The sequence below is a fragment of the Zea mays genome, chromosome 3 (assembly GCF_902167145.1).
Source record: "Zea mays cultivar B73 chromosome 3, Zm-B73-REFERENCE-NAM-5.0, whole genome shotgun sequence".
Taxonomy (NCBI): Eukaryota; Viridiplantae; Streptophyta; class Magnoliopsida; order Poales; family Poaceae; genus Zea; species Zea mays.
In genome coordinates, this window is record NC_050098.1 from 50,050,663 (window position 1) to 50,064,068 (window position 13,406).

The following is a 13,406-nucleotide window of genomic DNA, read 5'->3' on the forward strand; positions in this document are numbered from 1 at the left end:
GTAGTGTATTGGAAAGGAGGTTACGAATAATGTTAGTTCATGTGTCAGCCCTCTCCATATTAATATATATGGTGTAAAAAGGGTTGCAACTATAAAGTTATTGCGCCCCTAATCAAGGCGTGGGAGTTTGATCACAGTTCGGTACTTTGATCGAACCGGATTAGATCAACCTAACACAACCTAGAGCTCATAGAAAGGTTGTCCAAGTAAAAACGACAGTTAACAAACTATAAAGTGTCTCTACAATAAGTTTTTGGTAAATAAATTTTATTAGTTGTATCGAATATCTCTTAGCAAAAAACATAACTATAGAAGATAAAACTCGTGCAATGAGAGACAATGTTGTATCTTTTATTTGTAACTTTGTGTTGCTCTTGATTTTTTATTTATTTATTGCCTACAGACCCCGCTCAAACTATTCATTTACCACTAGAGACTGTTAAAGAGACACCATAAAGCCATGTTCAGCAGAGCATACATATGACTATACAAAACAATATTTTACACTATAGAATGTACTATTTACATAGTAAGATTTGAAATAAAGTAAGATAGAGAAATTGTTGGAGATAGCCTAAACCCGCACCACTTACATGCATTAAGCCGGCAAAGAGTGGTTGCGGCCGGCACCCTTGCTTGCAGGCAGTCCGCAGCCTGCGCTACTTTAGGCCATGTTCATTTTATCCCTAAACCATACAGATTAAAAGAGATTGAGAAAGATTTTGAATTGTAGAGGATTTGATCCCTTCAATGCATATGGATTTATGGAAAACGAACAGGTACATGTCAGCGGCCACTTGTTGCCCCCGGGTATCTTCGCCCACTATACAAATTCAAACTGACACACGGGCTCACAAGTTGCAGCGTTCGTGCCTGCAAAGAAAATGTTTTTCTTATAGAACGCGTCAACGGAGCTGCAGCTTTGACACAACCCAAAGTAATCCACTGCCACTTCGATGTATTTGTGATCAATGCGATCGGTAACCAGCAATCAATCTACAGCAGCTGTAAATATCCTTATATTCCAGATTATTCTGAGGTTACAGCAGCTCCCAAAATGTGAGAGAAGACAACATGCCAGGGCATTATTGTTACTTACACTGAACGCCAAATACAACACATGTCAGTTCCTGGCGGTACACTACATTCTTCAACGTCACGATCACGAAGCCGTACTGGCTGCGCTGATCCGGTCCACACCTAAGTAGTCGGCCACAGCGCCTTCAGGTGGATGCTACCTGGCTGGAAGGTCATTACACCTAAGCTTCTTGCTGTAAACATAATCGTGGAAAAAAACATCAGACATAGGAGAATTTAAATCAGATAGAAAAATCAGGTATCAGTAAATACTGAGGGCATCAACCAACAATTAGCTTGTCGGCATAGTGGCAATCACTGCCAGATTAAAATGCTTACCACTATAGTTGTCACAGTGTGAAGTAAGCAATAGGTGTGTGAAATTGAGCATCCATGCGTCATGCTTTTCAACTATGGGCTGTGGGACTATGTCTGGTGACATGCAGGAGAGCCAATTTATTTCATTTGGTGAATCCAAGACGAAGCATACCTCTAAACAGCATATGCAATACACCAATATGATTCATTTATGGAGTGTTTGGTTTGAGAAATGAGCTAGTCCATAATCTTCTCACTCCTTACTTCTTTGTTTGGTTTGTGGAATGAAATGAGTAGATCCATCACCACCTCATTCCTCATAGTTAGTTAGTTACTAATATGAGAAATGAGGTCATCCACCAAATTTGAGGATTGAACTCATGATGCATCATCTTATTTTGGATGGAGTGGTTCCTCAAACCAAACACCCCAGTGTTGCCACTACGGCATTGGTGTGTGCTCCCAATAATGGATAGTGGAAACCAATAGAAATAGGAAGGCATACACAAGAAATAAGAGTTCAATATCTATAGGTATAACGATCTGATTTCACAGTAAATGGCCCTAACTGTTAAGTGTGTGAAGCATTTAGTTACAATACTCTTAAAATTAAACTACTTGTTCTTATATTCTAGTTCTCAGATTCACTTATCCTTCTCTTAAGATTCGTTCTCAACTTCTAATCTGACATGGCCTATCCACACAGGAAACCATCCAAAAAAAACAACATCACGGAACCATTTAAGAAATGATGAAAACCAAACGTTTTTCAAAGGGAATTTAAGATTTCAAACCTTCTTAGTTATCAAGAAAATTGTGAGTGCAGAAGCTCCTTATTCTCTAGGTGCTAGCAAAGGTACTTGCTCAATATGGAGATGATTCCATAACTTAAACTTTAGTAGGATACTGGGTCTCAAACCGTGAATCAGACACCTTGACATACAGCATAAATTCATTCACAAAATCATAAAACTTTTAATGTGAATCTTGGGCAAACCAAAGTCTATATCCCTCACAGTATGCACAAAGCGATGTCTATATCCCTCATGGCATGCACAAAGCGATGCTTATATTCCAATAACTTTGTAAATCATTACCATATTATAGACATACTTTTATGAAACAAACAAAATGTTGTGTGAATACAATCCTAAACTGCACAAATTTCCAATAAGAAATACAAACAAATATACATGGCACTGAACTAACCTGCATGCATTTTACACTCTTTGAAAAGCAACAAGTTAACAATCAGAAGCAGCTGCTTTCATGTCCAAAAAATGATAACTGAGAACATCTTATATTACACTAAAACAAGAAAAGACAGCAATTGTTCAGAAAAAAAAAATTCTCATGACTCTCAACTAACTTGGAAGTTATTGACTCACCACATTTTCACAAACTAAAAAATGATTATGCATATGTAGGGAGCATCCTAAACACAAACCTGTGTAGTATAGCAGTTTGAAAACAAACCACGGATAAAGGGAAAAGTGTCATGCTGTTGCTACAGATGTGTCAACGTCGTAGTTGACATTGTTTTCAAGTCATCCAACTAATCGCGATTAGTCGTCTAGGTCGCCTGGAAGGGCACGATCAGGATCGGTGACCCGACCAGGTGTCCTCGTCGTCCTGGCGTCCAACTAATCATCGACCCAGAGCAATTAGTCATCCGATTAGGCGAGAAACTGACCAGGTTTTACTGGGCTAGGGTTTTATTTGTGGGCTTCTATTTTTGGCCCGTCTACAGTAGAGTAAAAGGCACAGCCGCCGCCCCCTCAAAACCCTCTCAACGCTTCTGTTTCCCAGCACCGGCAGCTGATCGGCCTCTTCTCCAAATCGCCAGCAGCAGTTCCTGTTCACCGTCCTGAGATGAACTCCTCATCTGAATGTTCACCCCCCCCCCCCCCTGTTAACTCTTTGCTCTTCATTTTTCTTATCTGCTCGTCAGTATTTGGCTTCCTTTCATTTCTGTTCTTTGGCACCAAACACTGAATTTGCATATGGAGGACTGGCATATGAACTAAAAAGCTAAGCAAAGAGTTAGAAGACTCCGTTGTTCAGCATTTGGTTGAGAGAAAAACTGGAGTGAATTTGCAGCAGTAAGTACAATTTTTGTTGGTTCATATGGAGCAATATAACTCGCTATTGCTTGTTGATTTCGTGTATGTCCATACAAAGAAGAGGAACCGACTAGAGAACCAGAGGCTAAATAAATTGGTCTATGTAAGCTACAACAGGAAGATGGAAAATAGGTTTTCAAATCTAAGAGAGATAGGTTTCAAGGGAAAGAGAAGCAACCCGCTGGTGCTTCAAAAGTTTATGTGGGAAAATGAATGGGTTGAAGAGTCTGTTGAACCTGATGGTGATAACAACCTATGGGTGCCATGGATGATGCGTTAGGTGCACAGGGTCTCCAGGGCAGAAATTTGCCTAGGACTGCTGTTGCAGGTGCTGGTTCCTCTTCTCATCCTCAAATGACCTATGTTAGGACTTAAGACAAGGAAACGTTCAAGAAATACAACAGCTCAAGATATTGGTGAAGAAGATGGCAGCGATCATTAAGAAGATGCTCCTGCTACAGCTGAACAACAAGTACAACCAGAAACAGCAAGAGAAATAGACCAGGATGAACCTGAATCAGTTGGGAGACGCATTTCACTTGGATGAAGATATGCCGCTCTAGATCACTAGTGAGTGTGTATTTGCTTGTTTAGATGAAGATCTTATTTACATTCAGTATTGCAGTATTGAACTTGGCATGAATATTCAGTTTCAGAGTTTCAGTATTGCCTATTTGCCTTTGTGTACTTTGTACTATATATATACACCAGGACTGATTAGTCGTATTCATAAGAATATCAAGGAAACAGTTTCATATGAATATTCAGTTTCAGAGTTTCAAAGTTCTTACGGTCTAGAAACAGTATTCATAAGAATATCTTCTCACATTAACTTAATATCTTTGTACAAGCATGCCTTCTCAAGGAAACAAGGATTAAATCCACCAAAATAACAGAACCGCATAAAGTGTTCCTAGTATCATCTATTAAAATATAGATTAACCTGATTAATCATTAACAGAGGAACCCAAGCCAGCCAACAAAGAAAATTAAGGGACTAAATATGCAAGTATTTTCAGCTGAGAGTGTACCTTCTCAGAAGGCCGCAACTTGCTGCTGGTGAACCCTTCAGAAACAAGTTTATTGACAACATCCCTCAGTCTCTCATAGTCCTCTGTGACATTGTAAACCTGGTGTGAGATCCTCACATACCCTGTCACTGGATCACCATTTTTATCCTTTGTCATCTCCTGTCCTTCCACCCTTCTTGAGTTGTAGTATACCGGCACCTCCACCTGGAAATCCTTTCTCAACATTGTCCTCACTCTCATTGCATCATCATCACTCTCAACACCAAGGCAACCAGGCATCCCCACCATAACCATGCTACCACACAGTTCCGGAGGTGAGCCAAGAAAAGTCCCCCATGCCTCAGCAAGCATCCTACCCATCTCAATAACTTTCTCATGATTCCGGTTTCGTATAGCCTCAATTCCACCCTCAAATCGATTCACAAAATCTATAGCCTCGGACACAACAAGCTGGGCACTGTAATCCCGTGTTCCAATCCATCCGCTCTCCATAGGCAGCCCATTCCCATACTCATGGGAAACAACAGGGTGATGGAGTTGGGAGGCTATCGGGTCATCCTTGCGAGTATGCAAAAAGGCCACAGCAGGGGGGCAAAAGAACCACTTATGAAGGTTGCTTGTATAGAAATCGGCTCCAATGTCGCGCACGTCCACAGGCACCTGCCCAATAGAGTGGGCAGCGTCAACAAATACCTTGTCAACGCCCTCTTCTCGACAGATGGCGACGAGCTCCTTGACTGGGATGACGACACTGGGCATGGAGGTAATGTGGTCGATGACTGCGAGCCTGACCCTACGCCCTCCTTCCTTGGCGACCGCGAGCGCAGCACGGAACTCGGCAATGATTGCGTCGGCGGACGCGACGGGGAATGGGAGGGGCACCTCGACGACGGTGGCCCCCGCACGCGCGACGTACGCGTGGATGGACTTCTTGACCGCACCATAGGCGTAGTGGAGCATCAGCACCGCATCCCCGCGCGCGAAGTGACCCTCGGCGAAGCTCCAGGCTGCGTGCTGCAGGACGATGGCGGCGGCCGTGGTGGCGTTATCGACGAGGGAGACCTCGGAGACGTCGCCAGCGCCCACCACCTCGGCGACGGCGGCGCGCGAGCGGAGAAGGCCCTGCTGGAGAACGTGGAAGTAGAAGGCGTCGGGCTGCGCGAGGAAGAGGCGCTGCCAGTGGGCCTGCGCGGCGAGGACCGAGGCCGGGCAGCAGCCGAAGCTGCCGTTGTTGACGCGCGCCACGGCTGCGTCGTGGTGTGCGAACTCGACGCGGATCTCGGCTTCCGAGATCACCGCCCGGGGGCGCTTCGACGGGGACGGGCCGTTACCGTGTCCGTTGTCGTTGCCGTGCCCATTCACGGCCGCGGCCGCGTCGTCAGGGGCCGGGTCCGACGCCATCGCCGGTGCGCTAGGGTTGGCTGGCCTGGATTGGGGAAGAGAGAGGTAGAATGGAGAGTGATACGAGAGAGACAGTGCGCGTGCCTGTTGAGGATGGATCAGGGTCGCCACTCGAGGCGGTCCGCGACGGGCCGGATTTGGGCCTCCCAGGTTCGTCAGCCGTTCGCCTGCGTCGTCTGCTGCGTGGACGGGCGCGGCGAGGGTCCCACGGCCCATCGACTGCGAAACGGCCGAAAGGCCGTAGAAAACAGGAGGCCACGCCTGCAACCGGGGTGCGGCACCCACGACGAGTCGACGACATCGCTGAGGGTTTGTTTGGGGAGTATTCATTCAATACACATGGATTAAAAGAGATTAGTCGGTTGTCCGTACGTTGTGACGGTTCACAACAATACTCACGTAAACTATCTACTAAAAAGATCTTAATATTTTTATTGATTGTCTCTGTTTTTCGCATATTTTTTTATTTTACTAACTGATGTTGTTGTTTAGTTCATCCAATATGTTTTGGTATAACACGGTTAATAAAGTAAGCGATTAAAAAAGAGTTCAGAACGACTAAGTAAAAAATAGAGATTATAGAAAAACATAATTCTACCATACAGATACCAAATAATAGGAAGTTTGTGAGCTCAAGTTTCTAAAATAAGTCACACGAACTCAAACTCATAAAAAAAGATACATCAAAATATTGAGTGTTCGCTAAAGCCAGTCATCAATAGAAACTGGATGCGCTCCATACAAATTATGGTACTTCGTAACAATTGCTAACGCTTAAAACCAACAAATAATCTTTCCTTTTTACTATTAGCGTGACAAATTATTGCTGCTCCATCCAATTTAGCAACTTCAAACAACATGGATTCCATTGTTCCAATGTGGCCTCAGAAACGAGCTAATGCACACAAGGGATGAGCAACTTGTGATTGTGTCCGCATGGGTCTCGAAATCCTAACACATATTTTACAGAATCCATGAGCCATCATCAGAAGAACACAAACCATGTACAGACAATAAATAAAGTACTAACACACCCAAATTATGTTCAGTCCTTAGAACAACAAAAAACTAACACCTAAAACAACAGAGGAACAACACAATAATTTTTGCAATGACAGAAGGATGGGTGACAGGTACATAGAAGTGGTAAAAGTATATCGAGTCGACACCGTGGTAAGGGAAAGGCCATGTAGACAGGCAATGTCGAGCCATCGAACGGGGCCATAGGCAGCAAATCAGGGACCCCCATCCCTCGCTTCCCATACTTCCAAGGTTTCGTAGAGCAGGAAGGAAGGGAAGAGGCGGCCATACATGTTCGTTGCCGGAGAAGGACACGACGTAGATCTGGGCATCTGGAGGCGACATAGGTAGTATACTACTAGATACATATAGGGAGAGAGCGCGCAAGCGAAGAAAGAAACCCAGCCGGAGCAGCTCCAAACCGAGAAGCATTTGCGCCAGGCGTCAGTCCGAGAAGGGCGAGAGAATGTGAGTGCCTTCCCTGCCCTAGACCCGCCGAGGCAACACAACACCACCACCAACTTCATGACATATGCCAACAGCTGTCGTGCTACAGGCCTTTGTTGTCCAATATCTCAGACTTGGACTCCTCATCGACAAGATAACCTAAGCGTGGCAGGCGCCACCGTGTCCTCCTCGGCAGCACGCACGGAGAAAGGCTAGCACCAAGACTGACTCGCCCTGTTCTCGCGTCGACGAGCGTCGGTCAGCTCACGACTAGACCGTGGGTGGGGGCAGTAGGTTGGGGAGGAAGAGCATGGCGAAGGCCGGGAAGACGAACAGGACGTCCGACGACGACGAATGCTGTGAAACGTCCTCATGGACGTGCAATAGCCACCACGCAGGTCGGTGTCGGGACTGGTGTCGGACGAATACGGGTAGGAGATGCTTGCTCCCATGCCCTCTGCCAAGAATAGGGTGGCGCGGAGGTGGAGGCATGAGGGGAGAGAGAAAAGAAGCAGGATGGTGAACGAGGTGGCGACAACTGAGACGATGACCATCATTATCATGAGGAGGTATAGATGTCAAATGGGTCGTGTCTGGCGGGCCGGTCCGATGCACGGCCTATTTAGTAGTGACTGGGCCAGTCCGACACGAGCGTTGTACCGTGCTTGGGCCGTAGCCTCGGCCCATAGTGCTAGCCCGACCCGACACGATTATATATTTTTATTTTACAAAAAAAAAACGTGTATATATATATATGTACAATTTATATTCAATATTAAAAACACTCAAGTATGATGTTCTACTTGTTAGATGACTTTGCCCACAGGGCGTGGGTTTCAACCCCACCTACTGCATTGCTTTTTAACATTTTACGCTGATTTAACCAAATGGCCCGACGGGCTAACGTGTCTCGGCCGAAGCTGCGGCCCGTCGGTGTTGGGCCTAGCAGACCCATGCTGGGCCACCATTTGGCCATTTATATGCGGAGGTGTGGTTTGAGACGTGGATGTGGTTAATTTGAAATAGAAATAGATGTGAGGGGTTATTTGTAAAAAGATTACGAGGAACGACCGTTGAAACTGGTGCTTTAATATGGTAGAGATAGAGATAGAGATAGGGATAGAGAAGAGATAGAGATTAAGATATAAATTAAACTAATTGACACATAATCTACCTCAACTCATATATTAGGGTGAATACTAGTCTATCGAAACATAGCCTGAGCGTCATTTGGTTGGTTGGTTTTCTTCTTTGACTTGAAAATAAGGAGACTATGTGCTCACTTACTAGTGTAGTATCCAAACATATTTATTAGTTTGAATATGACTCACTTCCTAGTATAGTATTCGATTACGGTTGGACTTAAACAAACATGATTTAACGTTTTTAGTTACCTATCACGTTACAAATATGTGAACCAAACAACACCTTAGACTTAACTCACAAAACAAATTAGTTAAAGAAAACTCAAAAACAAAATTACAAATAGGTGTAGCAACAAAACTTTGCCTGTCTGTTTGGATGAGTTAGACATATTAATTAATTGGGCTAAAATAGCTTAAATTAGTTGGGATTATATACCTAGCTAGGTAATAGCTAATCAAAAGTTTGGCTAAAAATAGCATAACTATTAGATCTCTTGTTGATACACTGTGGTTTTTAGCTCTTCTTACTTAATTCTAAACTTGTCCTTAGAGCATAATGGATTGGTCATATTTAACATTTGGTTCGACCATGGCCATGGCGATGGCCATGGGATACATCAGTTGATGTTTGGTTGGCTACAACAGGGATAAAGCCTTGTTGTGCACGTGTAAGGGTGCCCCTTCCAGCAAAACAAAAATGGATTCCATCTCTAGCGAGCTAGGGTCACACATGAGGCACCAGAAGATAGAGATTGGTGCAAGACGAGAGATCAACCAAACAACATCCCATTGTGGCTTGCCTAAATAAAAATATGATAAGCAAACAAATGGAGAACGTGGTAATTCTGGCTAGCCGAAACCGCGTTTGGTTAGCTGTATAAAGGACAACCAGGCTCCTCCGATGCATTGCACGACCGCAACATGGCTAGCTACTAGGCCTGGCAGGCTCGTGCAGTCCTGGCTGTCGAGGGAAGGGAATCAATCGCGCCCTATATCTCGCGTATGAGCTAAGCTTGGCTCAACTATAAATCTATATTTTTAAGGGCTTATTCGGCTAGAAATGCATTGAGGAGGATTAAAGGAGATTAAATCTTTTTCTATTTAATTTTGAATATAAAGAAATTTAATCTCTCTCAATCTCTCTAATCTATCTGTAACCAAACGGAGCCTAATGAATGGATAATAAATAGAGAAAAGTGTTTTTTCGTGTTGTAAGTCATGTGATCCTCGAGGTTTTTCTACCTTTTCACACTTGAACTTTTTCATGCTGCCTCCCTCGTCCTACCCTCCTCACCAACTTTGACTAGGTATGGACGTATGGTTAAGAATATCAAGATTTACTTTAGGGATAGTTTGGTGACACAAAGATTGAAGAGGAAATAAACTAATTTCCCCTCGATCTCTACCAATCCCTCTCTCTGGTTACCAAACTAGCCCTTAGGTTTGGATTTTTTTTGGATTTAGTGATTTAGAATGAGACTATAAGGAGGAAAGATAGTTCGGGGTTAGTAGTTGAAATGATGAATATAAGTTTTGGCCGAGGAAACACTCTTTCACGGATAATTGGTGGTCAAAAGTAAAAAGCAAGCTTATGTGGAAGCAACTAGTAACAAATGGAAAATGTTGAAGGTTGACTAGTAGTGTAGCACTATGCGATAAATGATAGTCACTGCTCAATTATTAATATTGGTTGCTTTGGACACAACACTGATAGAGTATCACTGACGGTGATTACTTTCACGACAGTGATAGACACATAACATATCATCTCTACTACTCTATGTCTCTAACGTGCACGTCCACAGGCTTCACCATGCCCCCGCCAGCGCGGACCACGCCTTCGCTCGCGATGCCCTTGCCCTACTCGCGTCCGCCGCCACGGCCGCAGCGTCATCCCTGCCTCCCCCGCCCATCCCCTCCGGTCATCGCGCCTCCCCCCACGCCGCACACACCCCGCCTCCGTCATACGCGCCACGCTCGCCCGAGATCCGCTGCAACAGACGATGTCTCCCCCCGCGATACCACGCCCCCGCCTCGGCGCACCCCCTTGCCCTCATCTTCGAAAAGGTCGTGACCCTGCCTCTGTCCTCAGTGCCACCACCTCGCCCCCATCCTCGGAGCCGTCGTCTCCCCCCGTCCTCGGAGCAGCATACACCATCGTGTCCTCGCTCGATGGCAACGAGGAGGAGGACGGATCCGCGAGCACCCTCGAGATCTGTTGCTGTCATTCCCACGCAGCTCTTGCTCGCGAGATTTGTGTGCGGGTTGATGGCCTCCTCGGTGAGATCTCGCCATCTGTGCTCTGCTCCGTCGGCGGCGTGCCCCCGCTTGCCCTTGCCTGCGTGCTCTCTCCCCTCGCACGCATGGAACTAGGCCATGCCCCTGCGGCCCCACCTGGCCCCCTGCTCGCGCGCGCATGGAACCAGGCCGTGCCACTGCCTACCCCCGCTCGCGCTCCCCTCCCCCCGCGCGCGCATGGAACCACCCATCCCCTACCGTCCACGCCCACGCAACGCATCAGCGAACCTCTTGGCCACGAAGCGTGCGACGCGGCCAGCGCCGCACTCTCGCTCGAACTCGGCGATGAAGTCAGTCGCCTCGGCAGCTGACGGTGGTAGCTCTAGCATGCGGTCAACGTTGTCAGCCTGCCCTACGAGGTCGAGGAGGGAGAGGGAGCGGGACATCATGCCCCTGGCGACCCAGGCGCCAAGGCGGAAGGTGCCGACAAGGAGGTCCTTCTCCCTCACTTTTTTGATTTTTTGCATTAGATTAGACCTTTTGCTTAGGAAGTTGTATCTGCTAGAAGAACTATGAATTGACATGTTGTCAAAGTCTTCGCTTCCCATGAAAATGCATACTCTCAAGGTCTGTATCGACACCGTGACCCGTTCAGATCCTATGTACTCCAATATCAGTCATTTGGCCCTCCTGTGATTTGGAGCTCAGTGTCCTATTAATATCACGTGCAGAGACCTTCCCTTATTGAGTCTGATAGTTGCAGATCTCGAATCTCAGATAGGCATTGCCCAGCGTAGGTGTACCAACTCCTCTACTTCACTGGACCTGTTCATCTGTAAGCCTTCCACTTGCTTTGTGAGGTCCTCATTTGTATGCCTCAAAACAGTGGCTGGCTGAATTATTATTTCTTTTGTATGTGACGGTGTCACTTCATCAGTTATGTATGAATTGGTAATACACAATGGTGCTTTTATGAAAAATGCATGTAGACTTGTTCTGACTGTGCCAAGGATCTGAAGGTGTGTCCCATATGTCAGAGGGCGATCTCCACACGACTAAAGCTCTACAGAAACACCATCAGTTGAAGGGGGTGTCAGGAAGACTGTAAAACTACTTTGTCTGGTGGGTTACTTTTAGTATCTGAATGTAGGGATTTTGAAATGGGAATTTAGGCGCTATGGGATCAGGTTCCCGTTTCCCATCTTATGGTTAAGGAAACAACCGAATCTATACGCGTGAGCATTAGGTGTTTGTTACACGAGCCTAAACTTCTACTGAAAGAGTTTGAGGATTTGTAGTCTTCAGCACCCTTGAAATGTTAAATCCATTAACCTATGATGAAAAAAGGTAGGCCTTGGAGTGAATTCGGTTATTATTTGAAACGTTCATGTTGTGTCAATACACTAATAATTTCGAATGTCAGGTTGTACTTTTTATGAAGATCCAAAAAAATTTTGGACCAAAGCTTCAGCTTGCAATAGCCGATAAGCTCTAATCATATTTCATGGTCAACATAGTTGATTCATTAACTCATTAGGTGCTGAAGAACTGACTGAATTTAGTAAAATTGTAGACCTGCATATTGTACATCTTCATGAGCGCGTTGATACATAGCATGAAAGATCTAACTACTCAAGGTACGAGTACACATGTGATGGTAGAGCTACATTTTGGTGCATGAGAGGTCTGATGAGCCACTCAATCTTAACAAAGTTTTATACTATAACAAGTGTGTGGTTCACTTACTTTGAAGATAATAAGAAACAAGATGCTCCACTTACATCAGACGATTTGTTTTTTCTTCTTCTTAGACAGACAATACGATCATGAGACGTTGAAGTCGAAGGACAACGTTTTCAGACAATAATGACAAGTAGTTCTTTTTTGCATATATATATATATACATATATATATATATATTGAAAAAAAGGCCCGTGAAGTCCGCATTGCTCGTATCATTTCCATGCACGTAAAAGAGGATGTGTAGGCCATCGTTGCCATGTTATTTTTGCTTGGTATAGACCTGCAGTGCTATCACTGAGGTCACTAGGCTATGGGGGTGTTTGAATGCACTAGAGATAATAGTTAGTGGCTAAAATTAGTTGAGACATCAAAACACTCTAGCTAATAGTTCAGTTATTAGCTATTTTTGGTAAATTAGTTAATAGTTGGGTAGTTATTTGTTAGCTAGCTAATTATACTAACAAGTTTTAGTCAACTAACTATTAGTTCTAGTCATTCAAACACCCCCTATATGCTTATTCGAAGTCCAAGCAAAACGGGAAGTAGCTGTAATCATGGCTGAGAGAATCATGTATACCAGAATATATAATGAACACTTGAAAGAATCGATGATAAACCATCATATTTTAGCTGAACCAAATTACCAGTGCAAATGAAACTGTGGAGTTGTATTCTGGTACAAGGAACGTAACCATCCATAGAGCAAATGAGCATAGTCATAATCAGTTGGAGGGGGTGATTCAGGATGTTGGAGGAGGTGAGGGACTCGAATTTCTGCATGCATTCACTTGTTACAGTTGTTGAGCTACTGAAGATGCAAACATTGTATATTTACATATATTGTTGTACTAGAGCAAATCTTT

The 13,406-nt window shown here is 44.7% G+C and overlaps 1 protein-coding gene across 2 annotated transcripts; it reads right to left on the bottom strand.

The window, feature by feature from the left end:
- Positions 1-778: 778 nt before the first annotated feature.
- On the bottom strand, positions 779-6,206 carry LOC100284775 (uncharacterized). Of its 2 annotated transcripts, none has more exons than NM_001157670.2 (2): positions 4,550-6,206; positions 779-1,271 (listed from the first exon to the last, which is right to left on the bottom strand). In NM_001157670.2, exons 1-2 carry the CDS (start codon positions 5,948-5,950, stop codon positions 1,260-1,262), a joined length of 1,413 nt encoding a protein of 470 aa, NP_001151142.1. In that variant the 5' UTR covers positions 5,951-6,206; the 3' UTR covers positions 779-1,259. The 2 variants fall into 2 exon arrangements, with proteins under 2 accessions (NP_001151142.1, XP_023157672.1); XM_023301904.2 differs by lacking the exon at positions 779-1,271 and adding an exon at positions 1,299-1,509 and having other exon boundaries at positions 4,550-6,056.
- Between the last annotated feature and the right edge of the window lie 7,200 nt (positions 6,207-13,406).

Bases quoted from the DNA above. Each gene is read 5' to 3' on its own strand.
- LOC100284775 (NM_001157670.2), bottom strand. From the start codon at position 5,950: ATGGCGTCGGACCCGGCCCCTGACGACGCGGCCGCGGCCGTGAATGGG.